Here is a 19,282-nt window from a genome sequence, read left to right as displayed (position 1 = left end):
ATGAGCACATATATATAAAGAGGATGAGGTCGTCAGGTGTGGTAGAAAGCTCAGGGTCATCATGGGGAAGCACTTCCACCTGTACGAGAACATCTCTAAGGTCAGTCCCTTCGAGGGGCCGCAGTATTACCTGGCCCCTCAGTGGGTGTTTCACCTGCAGACCCTCTTCATGGGCTTCGTCCTGTTCGCTGGAACTCCTCTAAACTTCATCGTCCTCTTCGTGACGCTCAAGTACAAGAAGCTGCGAGTCCCTCTGAACTACATCCTGGTCAACATCTCCATCGCAGGATTCATCTTCGTCATCTTCTCCGTCAGTCAGGTGTTCGTCTCCACCATGAAGGGATACTTCTTCCTGGGTCACACCATGTGCGCTCTGGAGTCAGCCATGGGCTCCATAGCAGGTAAAAGACATCAGCTCTGATTGAACCACAGAAGACGTGTCGTTAAGCTTCAGGTGGTTACGTCTGCTGAAACTGTCTCTGTGTCCACACGGGACAGCAGGAGACAGACAGTCTGTCCATCCTCCTGTTATTGTCTGTGATTCATTGGAACCTGCGACAGCTCCACCAATCAGAGCCAAGGAGTCTGTGACGCAGCCGCCGGTCACATCAGTCTCTACTGCTGTCAAACGAAGCTGATAAGATTTGACCCAAGATTCTGTCACTGCGTCGTTTTCTGTCCTCAGACTTGTTTCTACCTGTAACATGTTAGTGAAGCGGCGGCCACGTTGGATTCAGTTACACTGAGCACCAAGCCCCGCCCACTGCCAAAATAAAATCTGTGTGGAGACATTTTATAATGATGTAATGTCTCTGTCCTCTGTCCCCTCTGTCCTCTCTGTCTCCTCTCTCTCGTCTGTCCTCTCTGTCCCCTCCGTCCCCTCTGTCCTCTCCGTCCCCTCTGTCCTCTCTGTCCGCTCTGTCCCCTCTGCCCCCTCTGTCCTCTCTGTTCCCTCTGTCATCCTCAGGACTGGTGACGGCCTGGTCTCTGGCTGTCTTGTCCTTTGAGAGGTACCTGGTCATCTGTAAACCATTTGGAGCCTTTAAGTTCGGCAGTGACCACGCTCTGGCTGCTGTCGCCTTCACCTGGTTCATGGGGGTCGGCTGTGCCATCCCACCTTTCTTTGGGTGGAGCAGGTAGATGACACACCTGTAGGTGCTGCCCTTTAAAGAGTTCACGTGATGTTTTAAACACAACATGTCCTCAGGTACATCCCGGAGGGTCTGGGCTGCTCCTGCGGACCCGACTGGTACACTCACAATGAGGAGTTCAACTGCAGCAGCTACACGAACTTCCTGATGGTGACCTGCTTCATCGCTCCGCTTGCCATCATAATCTTCTCCTACTCCCAGTTACTGGGCGCTCTGAGGGCGGTGAGTTTGACCCCAACAAATCTGATCCATAATTTTACCGAACATTGTTTAAGGTTCTAGTGAAAGATCCTGGGGATTTAAGGTCCTTTTTCATGTTCTTGGTTTAAGGGTCTGGTTTAAGGTCCTGGTTTAAGGTCTGGTTTAAGGTCCTGGTTGAAGGTCCTGGTTTAAGGGTCTGGTTTAAGGGTCTGGTCTTGTGTCTTGTGTTCAGGTAGCAGCCCAGCAGACAGAGTCAGTCTCCACTCAGAAGGCGGAGAAGGAAGTATCGAGGATGATCATCGTCATGGTGGGATCCTTCGTCACATGTTACGGTCCATACGCCCTCGCCGCTCTGTACTTCGCCTACTCTTCAGACGAAAACAAAGATTATCGACTCGTCACCATACCGGCCTTTTTCTCCAAGAGCTCGTGTGTCTATAACCCTCTGATCTATGCCTTCATGAACAAACAAGTGAGTTGATGCATAGGTATTATATACAGTAGACACCTCGTTGATGGCTTCGGCCCGTTTCAGCGATGCATCAACGTCGCTGCCATCTTGGGGAGGTCACTGCCGGCTGGGTAGTACTGTTGTGTATGGAGATAAGTCTTCAGCAAACTTGGGTTAGGTGCTCACTCAAAAGTCTCAAAGTGTAACTGGGTGCCGGTCCAAAAATATTACAGCAAAGCAGAAGAACCCGACAGCACTCACTAATAAGTATAATACTTTTTAATATAGAGGACTGCACAGCAGCAGGCGAACGGACATGTTTCAGCTCATAGCCGTCCTCAGCATTAAATGGCTTGTGGTAGTGACGTTATGTGCTGTGCCGATGCTTCGAAGCGTGCATTGAGTAATCCAGGAAGTGTTTCCGCGATGCGCATATCGAGGCTTGTATTGTTTCAGATGAGTGACGTCATTGATGACGTCCGAAGGCTCGCTGCCAGGCTGTACCATGTGACTGGTTCGGGAAGCGGTTCAGATCTTGATGTGAGATTTGCACAGAAGTGACACAGAACACGAATATTACCCCTTTTGCCATTATTATATTATATGACACCACAATACAATTTTTAGCCAAATGATTGGTTTATACACACAGGATGCATTCACAAAACAATAACAGTTTATTGTAGATGTATTTGATACAGTATAGTCATAATATACTCACTAGAAAATACACTATATTGATAAAAAGAAAGTTATAATATTATTATTATTATCATTATTATTATTAATAGTCATTCCCAACACCTATTACTGACACAAAATACCGTGTATCACAGATTACATGGTTGAGGTCACAGCTGCCTGTTTTACACACTTTGGCCAGCAGGTGGTTTCGTGTGCACATGAAGCCTCAAGAACCAATTTGCTGGAAAGCTTCAATGCTTCATGAGGCTTCATCTCACCATCACTAGCTTGTAGGCGTGTGTCCCTTTTAAAGGGCCAGTGTGTAATATTTGGCATGGTTTATTGTCAAATCTGAATCTGAATCTGAATATTCTACCCATTAATATGTTTATATAAGTGTATAATCACTATAAAATAAAATTTGTTTGGTTTTCGTAGCCTTATAATTATGCTTTTATATATATATATATATATAGCAAGGGCCTTGCTTTAGAGAGGTCGCCATCTTGCGCCGCCATGTATGTACGGCAGACCGAGCGGACAATCCAGCCAGCCAGAGAACGCGTTTCGCGTGTATAAATATCAATCAATCAATCAATCAAACTTTATTTGTATAGCACTTTTCATACATTAAAAATGCAGCACAAAGTGCTTCACAGAATAAAAACAAACAAAAATAATACATACATATTGAAAACCCGCCCCTCCCACCCCCACATATAAACACACACACACACACACACACACACACACACACAGTCAATATAGTCAATAACATGGCTGGGCACTGAGGAACCAGGTGAAGAAAGAACCACCTATGGGCAGCCATCCACATTGAGAGGCGCTACAGCCCACGGCCACAGGAAGCGCCACCACAGAGACCACCCCGACCAGACAGACCGGGGTGGACTCCACACATGGTGTGGAGATTAGGAAAAATGAAAGAGTTAAAGATTAAAATAATATTAATAATAATAAATAAATAAATAAATAAATAAATAAATAAATAAAGATTTAGAGACTAAAATGCATAAAGATTTAAAAATAAATCATTTAAAAGCATTAGAAAGTAAAAAGAACATATAATAGAAGAATTAAAAGAGTAAAAGAAATCAGTTAAAAGCTAAATTAAAAAGGTGAGTCTTGAGCCTCCTTTTAAAAACATCAACAGTCTCTGCAGTCCTGATGCTCTCCGGCAGGCTGTTCCATAAGTGAGGGCCATAATGGCTGAATGCAGCCTCCCCATGGGTTTTTGTTCTAACTCTTGGAATGATTAAAAGGCCGGTGCCGGAGGACCTCAGGATCCGCGAGGGTTGATATAATAAAAGCAGGTCAGATAAATAAGAAGGCCCAAGACTGTTGAGACATTTAAAAACTAGTAAAAGAACCTTAAAATCGATCCTGAAACACACGGGGAGCCAATGCAGCGATTTTAAAACTGGTGTAATGTGCGCCCGCCCTCTGGTCCTCGTCAGCACTCGTGCAGCTGAGTTTTGGAGTAGCTGCAGATTAGAGATGGTCTTTTTGGGAAGAACAGACAGCAGGGCATTACAGTAATCTAAACGACAAGAGATAAAAGCATGCATCAGCACCTCTGTGTTAGCCTGAGAGAGAAACGGGCGGACTCTGGCTATATCCTTAAGATGATAAAAACCTGTCTTTGTTACATTTTTGATGTGTGGAATAAAGCTAAGCTCAGAGTCAAAAATGATGCCCAGGTTCTTTACACATTGTGAAGGTTTAAAATCTTGTAGTTTAGGTTAAAGTTTCTCTCTCTGGCCTTCAGGACCAATAATTAAAACCTCTGTTTTGTCCTGGTTGAGCTGCAGGAAATTCACTGCCATCCATGACGTGATATCTAAAATGCAGTTAAAAAGGGCATCAGTTGGCCCTGTGTCATCAGGAGACATGGTGATGTACAGCTGTGTGTCATCTGCGTAACTGTGGAAGCTGATGCCGTGCCTCCTGATGACGTCCCCAAGGGGAAGCATGTATAGATTAAAAAGAATTGGACCTAAAATTGACCCTTGGGGCACCCCACACCTAATTTCATGCGTTAATAAATAAACCAACAAAGACAGCGGAAGGAAGAAAGAAGGAGGAGGAAACAGCAGAGAGTGTTAGTAGTTCGTCGATAGAGAGTAGTGAAAAGTTTTTTTAGTTATAAAGTTTGCGAATGGACCACACTTACCACGCAACAGGAGAGAATGAACCCGAACTGTCATCTGCGAGGAAAAGAAGACGCAACTTCACTCCTTGTGATGCACTCTCTGTGGCGCTTTTCCTCCTGATGATATATCTCCCCAACAATGGTAGCAGTAGCACCGAATCCCATTCTGTGCATTCAGCCTCTCTTCTCGCCCGCTCAGCATCCAACACATGGAGTTCCTCATCTGTATGCTCCGGCTCAAACAGGTATGGCTCTGGGTCTGTGTCTGCCACAAGAAACTCTTCAAAATCACGTTCAAAGTCGTCCATTGCAGCTGCTATAGTCCGGAGATATTGCTAGGCTAAATAAACAGCTGAGCTCTGTTTACAGGCTACGCTGTCAGTCAGTGTGCGGGCTGGAGATTGGTGGAGCAGAGAGGGGAGGGGGGTCCCCACTCGGTATGGTAAACAAGTATGTGTGTATGAAGTGTGTGTGTTACACTAGAAGAGTCAGAGTTTGGGACGGAGTCTTTTACCCCCTGGAGTGTTACCGGAGTTTCTGGAGCGCTCAAATAAACGGGCCTTTTTCCCGAACGCTCCTCTGGTCTCCTGCTCGTGAGGGATTCATTACAATATCGTAACATGGTTTAGATTTCTAAATAAACATTCACCTCGTCGCCAGATAGACCTACTCCTGAAAAACTCTTGTCTGCGCAACGCTTTTTGTCCCTACGAGGCCACCGTCATTTACCCGACGGGAGGGGTGAGTGAGTGAGCCCTGCAATCTAGAATTTGACCACTGATGTCACTGTTTTCAACCCGTTTTACACACTGGGCCTTTAACAGAAACCAGCTGGTTCAAATTAACATTAAATCAATACAAATATGGATCATTCATAAATGCAACCTCAGTGATACATCAAACAGTCTAAATATAATAAAAAAATAGAATAATAGAAAATCTTGAAGCACAAAATACAATATCAAAAGATAGTCCAATATATATATATATATATATATATATATATATATATATATATATATATTTATATATATATATAAAACATGAAAAATATGTAAGAAACTTTGTAAATATATTTTATCATGCCAAGTTTGCTGAAGACTTATCTCCATACACAACAGTACTAGCTAGTCGGCCGTGACCTCCCCAAGATGGTGGCGACGTTGACGCACAGTAGCCACAGGAATGAGTCATCTAATGATTATATATATATCTATGAGTTGATATGTGGTGGTGACATCACACAGGAAGTGGTAGACATAAATACAAACAGGAAATGACCTGTGTTCCATCATGTTTATAATCTGATGATATTTAATATAAATATAAAACAGAAACTAGACGAACACTTGGAGAGTTCCAAGGGAGACAGACAGGAGGACAGACAGACAGGTTTAATAATCCCTGACGATGGTTGTTTTCGTTGGCAGTTTAATGGCTGCATCATGGAGACGGTGTTTGGAAAGAAAATGGACGAATCATCTGAAGTTTCCTCGAAGACCGAAGTGTCCTCAGTGTCCACGTCTTCTTCATAAAACTGAACTTGACAAACAGAGAAAATATTCTCTGAAGGTTTCTGACAAACATGTAAATAAAACAAAGTTTTTCAGATTCTTCATTTTACTGTAGAACATCTGTGTTTAAATAAAAGGCATCAAAATAATAAAGAAATAAAATATTAATAAAGAGTTTGTTTGTCCTCCGTTACTTTTAAACTGAATAAAGATTCAACAGAAATGTGGACTTAAAGGATCCGTTCACTCAAACAAACAAACACAAACAAAAGCTTCACACTTCGGATGTTTATTGACAAACAGGCTGTAAAAGTTTGAGAGAAAAAAAAACTGATGATGGTGAATATTCTGAAGACATTTACACATCCTTTGACTTTATTCTCTTTCAACACTTTACCACCTGATCTGATCTGATATACTTCTGGTTCTTAAACTGGTTCTGGTTCAGTTCAGGATTCTTTGGACCCTTGGTGCTATGAGGTGAACCAGCCCACGTTTCCACCAGTTTGGAACAGAACCATAAAATCAAAGACGTGTCATCGACCGAGGTGTTGAACAAACAACACGAGTTGACAGTCGAAGTAAAACCACCAATCACACCCTCTAACTTTTGTTCTGTCACTAACGATGTTTGTTTTTATCCCCAAAAAATCCAAAACCAGCAGGAATCAATGATTAAAAAACTTCAAGACTCTGCCCTCTCTTTCCAACATGTAGAACAGGACACACCCACTGATGATGTCACACTTTTCACTTCAGGTCAAGAAAAAAATGGTGATTTTACAGGTAGAAACCAACTTTAGGTTCTGATCAAATGAACGTTTGATCAAACAGTTTAATGTGAGGTGAAGGAACCAGAACAGAACCTGATCCATGTTGGTGGAGAAGAGTTTCGTTAAAGATCTGGACTATCTTTAACTGTTGGTACTGGACTGAGAGTGCTGATCAGAAATCAGTCAGCGATGAACACAAACACAAAAACAGGAAACTGATCACAGCAGCAGAAAAGTGAAAACTCTAACATCAACCACAGTGAAGAGCAGAAACAACCCGACAAGGACAAAATATATGGTCCGAAGAAATGTAAATAAAATGTGTAAAATACTTAAAAAAGATCAAAGTGACCTGTCAAAGCAGTTTTTAAAGTCCAAACGTGAACACACACAGTTGTGAAAAGCTTCTGTATAAAATAAATTATTCTTCGAAAAACAGGAGTAAATATTTAAAAATCTGCTACGTCTCTAAAACTCGTCATGTCGTAGTAATGCCTCCCCAAAGTCCGTCACCTGACTCCCAACAAATATGTCGTAGTTGTTGAGGATTTCATCTTTGGTGAGTTTTCCATCCTGAACAAAGGCAGAAAAAAATGGTGTTAAACAGGTGAGTATACATCAATAATTAAAGTGTTAAACAGGTGAGTGTACGTCAGTGATTTAAGAGTTAAACAGGCGAGTATATGTCAGTGATTACAGGCGAGTATACGTCAGTGATTAAAGAGTTAAACATGCGAGTATACGTCAGTGATTAAAGAGTTAAACAGGTGAGTCATGTCAGTGATTAAAGAGTTAAACAAGTGAGTATACGTCAGCGATTAAAGAGTTAAACAGGTGAGTCATGTCAGTGATTAAAGAGTTAAACAAGTGAGTATACGTCAGTGATTAAAGAGTTAAACAGGCGAGTATACGTCAGTGATTAAAGAGATAAACAGCTGAGTCACATCAGTGATTAAAGAGTTAAACAGGCGAGTATACGTCAGTGATTAAAGAGTTAAACAGCTGAGTCACATCAGTGATTAAAGAGTTAAACAGGCGAGTATACGTCAGTGATTAAAGAGTTAAACAGCTGAGTATACGTCAGTGATTAAAGAGTTAAACAGGTGAGTATACGTCAGTGATTAAAGAGTTAAACAGGCGAGTATACGTCAGTGATTAAAGAGTTAAACAGCTGAGTCACATCAGTGATTAAAGAGTTAAACAGCTGAGTATACGTCAGTGATTAAAGAGTTAAACAGGTGAGTATACGTCAGTGATTAAAGAGTTAAACAGGCGAGTATACGTCAGTGATTAAAGAGTTAAACAGCTGAGTCACATCAGTGATTAAAGAGTTAAACAAGTGAGTATACGTCAGTGATTACAGGTGAGTATACGTCAGTGATTAAAGAGTTAAACAGGCGAGTATACATCAGTGATTAAAGAGTTAAACAGGTGAGTATACGTCAGTGATTAAAGAGTTAAACAGGCGAGTATACGTCAGTGATTACAGGTGAGTATACGTCAGTGATTAAAGAGTTAAACAGGCGAGTATACATCAGTGATTAAAGAGTTAAACAGGTGAGTATACGTCAGTGATTAAAGAGTTAAACAGGCGAGTATACATCAGTGATTAAAGAGTTAAACAGGTGAGTATACGTCAGTGATTAAAGAGTTAAACAGGCGAGTATACGTCAGTGATTACAGGCGAGTTTACGTCAGTGATTAAAGAGTTAAACAGGCGAGTATACGTCAGTGATTACAGGCGAGTATACGTCAGTGATTAAAGAGTTAAACAGGTGAGTATACGTCAGTGATTAAAGAGTTAAACAGGCGAGTATACGTCAGTGATTACAGGCGAGTTTACGTCAGTGATTAAAGAGTTAAACAGGCGAGTATACGTCAGTGATTACAGGTGAGTATACGTCAGTGATTAAAGAGTTAAACAGGCGAGTATACGTCAGTGATTACAGGTGAGTATACGTCAGTGATTAAAGAGTTAAACAGGCGAGTATACATCAGTGATTACAGGCGAGTTTACGTCAGTGATTACAGGTGAGTATACGTCAGTGATTAAAGAGTTAAACAGGCGAGTATACGTCAGTGATTACAGGTGAGTATACGTCAGTGATTAAAGAGTTAAACAGGCGAGTATACATCAGTGATTACAGGCGAGTTTACGTCAGTGATTAAAGGGTTAAACAGGTGTCTCACTTGGTTGGCGTCCGACTCGTGCAGCAGGTGTTTGGCCTCGGCCTCGGCATGGTCGTAGTCCGATGGGAGGATCCAGTCCAGAGTTTCTTCTTTGTCCATTTTTCCGTCTTTGTTTTTGTCTCTGAACTCGGAGAACTGCTGACGTTCGGTCGCCACCCACTCTGGTTCTTCATCGTCCTCTTCCTCGGCAGCGTACATGTCTCCTACGACCACGAGATAAAGAGACAAACGAGTTCTTCACACTGCGTGACCTTTTAACATGAACATACGATGACATCACCGTTCTGTTTAGGAATCAATAATGAAATATTTCAAAAAGTCAGCAGAGTTTCTATTGGCTGACTGAGCACTTCCTGTCATGTGACCTCCACCTGTGTCAGAGGGGGGAGACGCTCAAGCTAAACTCCTGTCACTTCCTGACAGAAAGAGATAACTCACCGATGTACTCCTTCAGGTCGATGAAACCATCGCCGTTCTTGTCGATGTCTTCCATCGTTTCCTGTGACAGTGAGCAAACATGCCATCAGTGACATCATGCCAGTGACATCATGCCAGTGACATCACATCTGTGACACCACTCTCACCTGCACCACGATGTCCTTCATGTGATCATGATCCTCAGGATGAAGAAAAGCTGTGAACTCCTGCTTGTCTGCGATCATGTCTCCATTTCTGTCTGCCACTTTGAAACGTCTCTCGTCCCTCGCCATCATGTGAGTGTAGTTGTACTCTGTGTCTGTCTTAGGGTCCTCTGTAAAGGATAATCAATCAATCAATTAATCAATCAGAAAATTCATCAGAGCATTAATAACTGCTGCTGACACTTCTTACCCAGGTAACTGCCGTATGTGACGTTCTTGTACTCGTCCCAGCTGATCAGACCGTCGTCGTTCATGTCGAAGTCTTTCCACTGATGCTCCACGCTGTCCAACACGTGTCTCTTTTGAGCCAGTTTGATCCAGTTCTTCAGCTCGTCCTCAGAAATGAATCCGTCTTTGTTGGTGTCGATTTTGTCCACGATGATGCTGCCAAAACACAAACACAGTATTTTATTACTGATCACATCAGTTTCACTGATGGGCGGCGTCCGACTGATGGAGTTCCATCAGTCCTGATGACGACGTCCACGACACTAAAATGTCTCTGACACAGTTGCTTCATCTGTTGTCTCACTGATGTCTCACTGTTGTCTTACTGATGTCCCACTGATGTCTCACTGTTGTCTCAGTGTTGTCTCACTGATGGCCCACTGTTGTCTCAGTGATGTCTCACTGTTGTCTTATTGATGTCTCACTGATGACCCACTGTTGTCTCACTGATGTCTCACTGATGTCTCACTGTTGTCTCACTGATGTCTCACTGATGGCCCACTGTTGTCTCACTGTTGTCTCACTGATGTCTCACTGTTGTCTTACTGATGTCCCACTGATGTCTCACTGTTGTCTCAGTGTTGTCTCACTGATGGCCCACTGTTGTCTCACTGTTGTCTCACTGATGGCCCACTGATGTCTCACTGTTGTCTTACTGATGTCTCACTGATGTCTCACTGATGAAACAGTGTTGTCTCACTGATGGCCCACTGTTGTCTCACTGTTGTCTCACTGATGTCTCACTGTTGTCTCACTGATGTCTCGCTGATGTCTCACTGATGTCTCACTGATGTCCCACTGTTGTCTCACTGTTGTCTCACTGTTGTCCCACTGTTGTCCCACTGTTGTCTGACTGATGGCTCACTGTTGTCTCACTGATGGCCCACTGTTGTCTCACTGTTGTCTCACTGATGTCCCACTGTTGTCTCACTGATGTCCCACTGTTGTGTCACTGATGTCCCACTGTTGTCTCACTGTTGTCCCACTGTTGTCCCACTGTTGTCTGACTGATGTCTCACTGATGAAACAGTGTTGTCTCACTGATGGCCCACTGTTGTCTCACTGTTGTCTTACTGTTGTCTCACTGATGTCTCACTGATGTCTCACTGTTGTCTTACTGATGTCTCACTGATGTCTCACTGATGGCCCACTGTTGTCTCACTGTTGTCTCGCTGATGTCTCACTGATGGCCCACTGTTGTCTCACTGTTGTCTCACTGATGTCTCACTGTTGTCTTACTGATGTCTCACTGATGTCTCACTGTTGTCTTACTGATGTCTCACTGATGTCTCACTGATGGCCCACTGTTGTCTCACTGATGTCTCACTGATGTCTCACTGATGGCCCACTGTTGTCTCACTGATGTCTCACTGTTGTCTTACTGATGTCTCACTGATGTCTCACTGATGGCCCACTGTTGTCTCACTGATGTCTCACTGATGTCTCACTGATGGCCCACTGTTGTCTCACTGTTGTCTCACTGATGTCTCACTGTTGTCTTACTGATGTCTCACTGATGTCTCACTGATGGCCCACTGTTGTCTCACTGTTGTCTCACTGATGTCTCACTGTTGTCTTACTGATGTCTCACTGATGTCTCACTGATGGCCCACTGTTGTCTCACTGTTGTCTCACTGATGTCTCACTGTTGTCTCACTGTTGTCTTACTGATGTCTCACTGATGTCTCACTGTTGTCCCACTGTTGTCTCACTGTTGTCTGACTGATGTCTCACTGATGTCTCACTGTTGTCTCACTGTTGTCCCACTGTTGTCTCACTGTTGTCTCACTGATGTCTCACTGTTGTCTTACTGATGTCTCACTGATGTCTCACTGATGGCCCACTGTTGTCTCACTGTTGTCTCGCTGATGTCTCACTGATGTCCCACTGTTGTCTCACTGTTGTCTCACTGTTGTCCCACTGTTGTCTCACTGTTGTCTGACTGATGGCTCACTGTTGTCTCACTGATGTCTCACTGTTGTCTCACTGTTGTCTCGCTGATGTCTCACTGATGTCCCACTGTTGTCTCACTGTTGTCTCGCTGATGTCTCACTGATGTCCCACTGTTGTCTCACTGTTGTCTCACTGTTGTCCCACTGTTGTCTCACTGATGTCTCACTGTTGTCTCACTGATGGCCCACTGTTGTCTTACTGTTGTCTCACTGATGTCTCACTGATGGCCCACTGTTGTCTCACTGTTGTCTCGCTGATGTCTCACTGATGGCCCACTGTTGTCTCACTGTTGTCTCACTGATGTCTCACTGTTGTCTTACTGATGTCTCACTGATGTCTCACTGATGGCCCACTGTTGTCTCACTGTTGTCTCGCTGATGTCTCACTGATGTCCCACTGTTGTCTGACTGATGGCTCACTGTTGTCTCACTGTTGTCTCACTGTTGTCTCACTGTTGTCTCACTGATGTCTCAGTGTTGTCTCGCTGATGTCTCGCTGATGTCTCACTGATGGCCCACTGATGTCTCACTGTTGTCTCACTGATGGCCCACTGTTGTCTTACTGATGTCTCACTGATGTCTCACTGATGGCCCACTGTTGTCTCACTGTTGTCTCGCTGATGTCTCACTGATGGCTCACTGTTGTCTCACTGTTGTCCCACTGTTGTCTCACTGTTGTCTCACTGTTGTCTCACTGATGTCCCACTGTTGTCTCACTGATGTCTCACTGATGTCTCACTGTTGTCTCACTGATGTCCCACTGTTGTCTCACTGTTGTCTCGCTGATGTCTCACTGATGTCCCACTGTTGTCTCACTGTTGTCTCGCTGATGTCTCACTGATGGCCCACTGTTGTCTCACTGATGTCTCACTGATGTCCCACTGTTGTCCCACTGTTGTCTCACTGATGTCTCACTGTTGTCTCACTGATGGCCCACTGTTGTCTTACTGTTGTCTCACTGATGTCTCACTGATGGCCCACTGTTGTCTCACTGATGTCTCACTGATGGCCCACTGTTGTCTCACTGTTGTCTCACTGATGTCTCACTGTTGTCTCACTGATGGCCCACTGTTGTCTTACTGTTGTCTCACTGATGTCTCACTGATGTCTCACTGTTGTCTCACTGATGTCTCACTGATGGCCCACTGTTGTCTCACTGTTGTCTCACTGATGGCCCACTGTTGTCTTACTGTTGTCTGACTGATGGCTCACTGTTGTCTGACTGATGTCTCACTGATGTCTCACTGTTGTCTTACTGTTGTCTCACTGATGTCTCACTGTTGTCTCACTGATGGCCCACTGTTGTCTCACTGTTGTCTCACTGTTGTCTTACTGATGTCTCACTGATGTCTCACTGATGGCCCACTGTTGTCTCACTGTTGTCTCACTGTTGTCTCACTGATGGCCCACTGTTGTCTCACTGTTGTCTCACTGTTGTCTCACTGTTGTCTGACTGATGGCTCACTGTTGTCTCACTGATGTCTCACTGTTGTCTCACTGTTGTCTCGCTGATGTCTCACTGATGTCCCACTGTTGTCTCACTGTTGTCTCGCTGATGTCTCACTGATGTCCCACTGTTGTCTCACTGTTGTCTCACTGTTGTCCCACTGTTGTCTCACTGATGTCTCACTGATGTCTCACTGTTGTCTTACTGTTGTCTCACTGATGTCTCACTGATGGCCCACTGTTGTCTCACTGTTGTCTCGCTGATGTCTCACTGATGGCCCACTGTTGTCTCACTGTTGTCTCACTGATGTCTCACTGTTGTCTTACTGATGTCTCACTGATGTCTCACTGATGGCCCACTGTTGTCTCACTGTTGTCTCGCTGATGTCTCACTGATGTCCCACTGTTGTCTGACTGATGGCTCACTGTTGTCTCACTGATGTCTCAGTGTTGTCTCGCTGATGTCTCGCTGATGTCTCACTGATGGCCCACTGATGTCTCACTGTTGTCTCACTGATGGCCCACTGTTGTCTTACTGATGTCTCACTGATGTCTCACTGATGGCCCACTGTTGTCTCACTGTTGTCTCGCTGATGTCTCACTGATGGCTCACTGTTGTCTCACTGTTGTCTCACTGTTGTCTGACTGATGGCTCACTGTTGTCTCACTGATGTCTCACTGTTGTCTCACTGTTGTCTCGCTGATGTCTCACTGATGTCCCACTGTTGTCTCACTGTTGTCTCGCTGATGTCTCACTGATGTCCCACTGTTGTCTCACTGTTGTCTCGCTGATGTCTCACTGATGTCCCACTGTTGTCTCACTGTTGTCTCGCTGATGTCTCACTGATGTCCCACTGTTGTCTCACTGTTGTCTCGCTGATGTCTCACTGATGGCCCACTGTTGTCTCACTGATGTCTCACTGATGTCCCACTGTTGTCTCACTGATGTCTCACTGATGTCCCACTGTTGTCCCACTGTTGTCTCACTGATGTCTCACTGTTGTCTCACTGATGGCCCACTGTTGTCTTACTGTTGTCTCACTGATGTCTCACTGATGGCCCACTGTTGTCTCACTGATGTCTCACTGATGGCCCACTGTTGTCTCACTGTTGTCTCACTGATGTCTCACTGTTGTCTCACTGATGGCCCACTGTTGTCTTACTGTTGTCTCACTGATGTCTCACTGATGTCTCACTGTTGTCTCACTGATGTCTCACTGATGGCCCACTGTTGTCTCACTGTTGTCTCACTGATGGCCCACTGTTGTCTTACTGTTGTCTCGCTGATGTCTCACTGATGGCCCACTGTTGTCTCACTGTTGTCTGACTGATGGCTCACTGTTGTCTGACTGATGTCTCACTGATGTCTCACTGTTGTCTTACTGTTGTCTCACTGATGTCTCACTGTTGTCTCACTGTTGTCTCACTGTTGTCTCACTGATGGCCCACTGTTGTCTCACTGTTGTCTCACTGATGGCCCACTGTTGTCTCACTGTTGTCTCACTGTTGTCTCACTGATGGCCCACTGTTGTCTCGCTGATGTCTCACTGATGGCCCACTGTTGTCTCACTGATGGCCCACTGTTGTCTTACTGTTGTCTCACTGATGTCTCACTGTTGTCTCACTGATGTCTCACTGTTGTCTCACTGATGGCCCACTGTTGTCTCACTGATGTCTCACTGTTGTCTCACTGATGTCTCACTGTTGTCTCACTGATGGCCCACTGTTGTCTCACTGATGGCCCACTGTTGTCTCACTGATGGCCCACTGTTGTCTCACTGATGGCCCACTGTTGTCTCACTGATGGCCCACTGTTGTCTCACTGATGGCCCACTCTTGTCTCACTGATGGCCCACTGTTGTCTTACTGTTGTCTCACTGATGTCTCACTGTTGTCTCACTGATGGCCCACTGTTGTCTTACTGTTGTCTCACTGATGGCCCACTGTTGTCTTACTGTTGTCTCACTGATGGCCCACTGTTGTCTCACTGTTGTCTTACTGTTGTCTCACTGATGGCCCACTGATGTCTCACTGATGTCTCACTGTTGTCTTACTGTTGTCTTACTGTTGTCTCACTGATGGCCCACTGTTGTCTCACTGTTGTCTTACTGTTGTCTCACTGATGGCCCACTGTTGTCTCACTGTTGTCTTACTGTTGTCTCACTGATGTCTCACTGTTGTCTTACTGTTGTCTCACTGATGGCCCACTGTTGTCTCACTGTTGTCTTACTGTTGTCTCACTGATGGCCCACTGTTGTCTTACTGTTGTCTCACTGATGGCCCACTGTTGTCTCACTGTTGTCTCACTGATGTCTCAGTGTTGTCTCACTGTTGTCTCACTGTTGTCTCACTGATGTCTCAGTGTTGTCTCACTGTTGTCTTACTGTTGTCTCACTGATGGCCCACTGTTGTCTTACTGTTGTCTCACTGATGGCCCACTGTTGTCTCACTGATGTCTCAGTGTTGTCTCACTGTTGTCTCACTGATGGCCCACTGTTGTCACACTGATGTCTCAGTGTTGTCTCACTGATGTCTCACTGTTGTTTCAGTCTTGTCTCAGTGTTGTCTCACTGATGTCTCACTTTTGTCTCACTGATGTCTCAGTGTTGTCTCACTGATGTCTCACTGATGGCCCACTGTTGTCTCACTGATGGCCCACTGTTGTCTCACTGTTGTCTCACTGTTGTCTCAGTGTTGTCTCAGTGTTGTCTTACTGATATCTCAGTGTTGTTTCACTGATATCTCACTAATGTGTCACTGTAGTCTCACTAATGCTTCACTTGTCTCACTGATGTCTCACCGATGTCTCAGGTGTCTCACCGATGTCTCAGGTGTTTCAGTCACTGAAATAAACTTGTGTGTAAACAAATAAAACCTGAGTGAACTTGTCGAACCAGTTTGGGACGTTTCTACCAGGAACCAGGAAATAAAATCCAGTTTGTCCGCTTATAAAAATGAACCTGACTGAAGACGTTAAGAGGAAGACACACCTGCAGCTCAGGTGATGTTGGAGGACACGTGTGTTCTGATTTAAAGTCTTTCTACGTTAAAGACACAAACACAGGAACTCACCCGAGCCTGCGTTTGCTCTCCTCTGGTGGGAGGTGGTCGAAGGTTTTGGCCTCGTCCTGACCTAGAAAGGCTTCGTGGTCGTAGTCATAGTTTTTGTGGTCGTCATGTTCGAGGTGGCTGAGGGGTTCTTCCTCATGAACACGACTCTTCTTCTCTGTTGGTTTACTGCTGCCGGAGACGACGCAGAGGACGAAACACATCAGCAATGGACGGATCATCCTGACAGACTGACGGACAGGAAACAGACTCAAGTTAACGATCCAAACAAAGATTCACTGATTAATAAACATCAATAACTTCACTGAAAAAAAAAAAATCATGTTTCACAGGTTAAAGATGTGTGACTGCTTTTATTCTCTAAGTAGATCATCATCATCATCATCCGTTAACCTGACACAGGTGAGTCTGATTAATGAGTGTAATGACTACAGGTATGTTTTGGGATGGTGGCAGTAAAATGTGACCATAACCTCACATAATTTTCTGAAACTTGCTTTAAGATTTTACAAAGAAAATAAAAGAGCAGCTTTGTGATGATGATTAAAAATTTAAATACCTGATAATGAAGAGTCTTTAAACTGCTCAGATATTAATAAATCAACAAAATCTAAATTTACAACAACACGCTGACAGAAGTGATTTTAGATTTAGATTTTATTCACAGACTGAAACTTCAACTTCTGATACTTTAAAATAAAAGAAACTCGTCCTGAAGGAAATTTGTTTTCAGCAAAGAAAAAGCTGGACACAGACGATACATTCCCACAGGACAAACGATGGACAGTGGACAGTGAGGACAGTAAGGACAATGAGGACAGCGAGGACAGTGAGGACAAAGGATTTTTTGGGGGGAGTTTGTCCTGATCAGCTGTGAGGGTCCTAAGGACAGAGGGGTGTTGTATGCTGTGAAGCCTCTGAGGCAAATTGTGATTTGTGATATTGGGCTTTATAAATAAAATTGATTGATTGATTCATTGATTGACAGCGAGGTGTCACATGACATTAAGATGAAATATCGGACATATCTCATAATAACCATCCCAAAGGACAGGACAAAGACATGGGGAGGACAAAGTTCAGCTGAGTCTCATGAGCATCCTCAGAGAGACGTCCCGCTGTTAACGAGTCGTCTGTTCAGTGATGTCACAGATTTTAGGAGTCTGTGACATCACAAAAACATGTTTTATTTAACAGAGTATTTTTCACTGAAGTAACTGAGTACTGCTGAGTTACATCTGTGATGCAGATGAGACAGGAAGTGAAGCGGAAACATATTCTACAAACACAGATGATGATGATGATGATGATGAGAGCAACAACAGGAGCATGATCACGTGATCAGAGGCAGGAAGCTTATTAAAGAAGATGAGGATGAGGATGAAGATGACTCAGAGTCAGTCTGTAATAAATGACGTTAATAGAAAGGAAGCAGAAACATGATCAGACACGTCAAACTTATTAGAGATGAAGATGAAGGAGATGATGTCAGTGACAGAAACAGTGCGCAGCTGTGAGCCGACACCGTCACGTCTCCTCCGCCTGAACAAACAGCTGATGTCTTACCTGTTGGTGTGGAGCTCGTGCACCTGTCCGTCTCACCTGGACTCTGTTCGTGTCTTTTTACCGTCCGTCTCTTTTCTTGTCTCCGATCATTTCACACTCCGGACCCGCTCCGCCGCTTCCGTCCTGCCGCAGCCAATCCGGAGCCGCCTGCAACACTTCTCCCGCTGCCATTGGTCCACTTCAGCAGGGGCTCGCGTGGGGCTGATGGCGTCATTGGACTCGGTCATCGCACTCGCTCGTCATTGGCTGCAGGCCTCACGTGGACCAATAGCAGCTGCAGCTGAGACTCAGCGGAGAGAAAAGTGATCCGCGTCCTGCCACGTCCTCAAACAGCCCAGAGACACAAACTGGTTCCCATCAAAGAACCAGTCCGACCGGAAACTGGGAGAGAGAGGACAATATTTACTCTGTTAGCCTGATCTGCTGTGAGGACAGAGGGACAGAAGACAGAGGGACAGATGACAGAAGGACAGAGAGACGGGGACAGAAGGAGAGGGAGAGAGGGACGGGGACAGAGGACAGAGGGACGGGGACAGAAGAAGGACAGGGAGACAGAGGGACAGAGGAACAGAAGACAGGGACAGAGAGACAGACAGAGGGACTGAGGACTGAGGGTCAAAAGACAGAGGGACAGAAAACTGAGGGACAGAGGACAGAGGGACAGAGGACAGAGGGACAGAGGAACAGAAGACAGGGACAGAGAGACAGACAGAGGGACTGAGGACTGAGGGTCAAAAGACAGAGGGACAGAAAACTGAGGGACAGAGGACAGAGGGACAGGGAGACAGAGCGGCAGAGAGATTGAGGGTAAGAGAGACATAAGGACGGAGGACGGAAGGACACAGGGAGAGAGGACACATGGACAGAAGACTGAGGGACAGAAGACAGAGGGGCAGAGGGACAAAGGACTGAGGTACAGAGGACAGGAGAGAGAGAGAGAGAGAGAGAGAGAGAGAGAGAGAGAGAGAGAGAGCACACACGACTACACATACTTAGGACTACACATCACGTCCACGGGAAACTTTAACCTGGCTGTTGATGATCTCAGAGAGAAGGGAAGAAGGGCTTTCTATGCTATAAAGAAATCTTCAAACATTAATATGCCCATTAGAATCTGGCTCAAAATATTCAAATCTATAATTGAACCAATTATTCTGTATGGTAGTGAGGTGTGGGGTCCTCTTGCAAATCAAGATTTTGAAAAATGGGACAAACACCCCATCGAAATCCTGCATACAGAGATTTG

The 19,282-nt window shown here is 44.8% G+C and overlaps 2 protein-coding genes across 2 annotated transcripts; one reads left to right on the top strand and one right to left on the bottom strand.

Annotated features, from left to right (window-relative positions):
- The first annotated feature begins 61 nt into the window (after positions 1-61).
- opn1sw1 (opsin 1 (cone pigments), short-wave-sensitive 1) lies at positions 62-6,192 on the top strand. Its single transcript, XM_049567370.1, has 5 exons — positions 62-401; positions 968-1,136; positions 1,208-1,373; positions 1,585-1,824; positions 6,088-6,192. Exons 1-5 carry the CDS (start codon positions 62-64, stop codon positions 6,190-6,192), a joined length of 1,020 nt encoding a protein of 339 aa, XP_049423327.1.
- Positions 6,193-6,444: 252 nt separating this feature from the next.
- On the bottom strand, positions 6,445-18,184 carry calua (calumenin a). The gene is made up of 7 exons (XM_049567369.1): positions 18,037-18,184; positions 16,474-16,700; positions 9,966-10,159; positions 9,719-9,885; positions 9,573-9,633; positions 9,135-9,337; positions 6,445-7,517 (listed from the first exon to the last, which is right to left on the bottom strand). The coding sequence occupies exons 2-7, from the start codon at positions 16,689-16,691 to the stop codon at positions 7,413-7,415; spliced, it is 948 nt and encodes a 315-aa protein (XP_049423326.1). The 5' UTR covers positions 16,692-16,700; positions 18,037-18,184; the 3' UTR covers positions 6,445-7,412.
- Between the last annotated feature and the right edge of the window lie 1,098 nt (positions 18,185-19,282).

Source organism: Epinephelus fuscoguttatus, linkage group LG22, assembly GCF_011397635.1.
Source record: "Epinephelus fuscoguttatus linkage group LG22, E.fuscoguttatus.final_Chr_v1".
Taxonomy (NCBI): Eukaryota; Metazoa; Chordata; class Actinopteri; order Perciformes; family Serranidae; genus Epinephelus; species Epinephelus fuscoguttatus.
The sequence above is the reverse complement of the archived record's forward strand: the minus strand, read 5'-3'. Positions and strand labels throughout refer to the sequence as shown.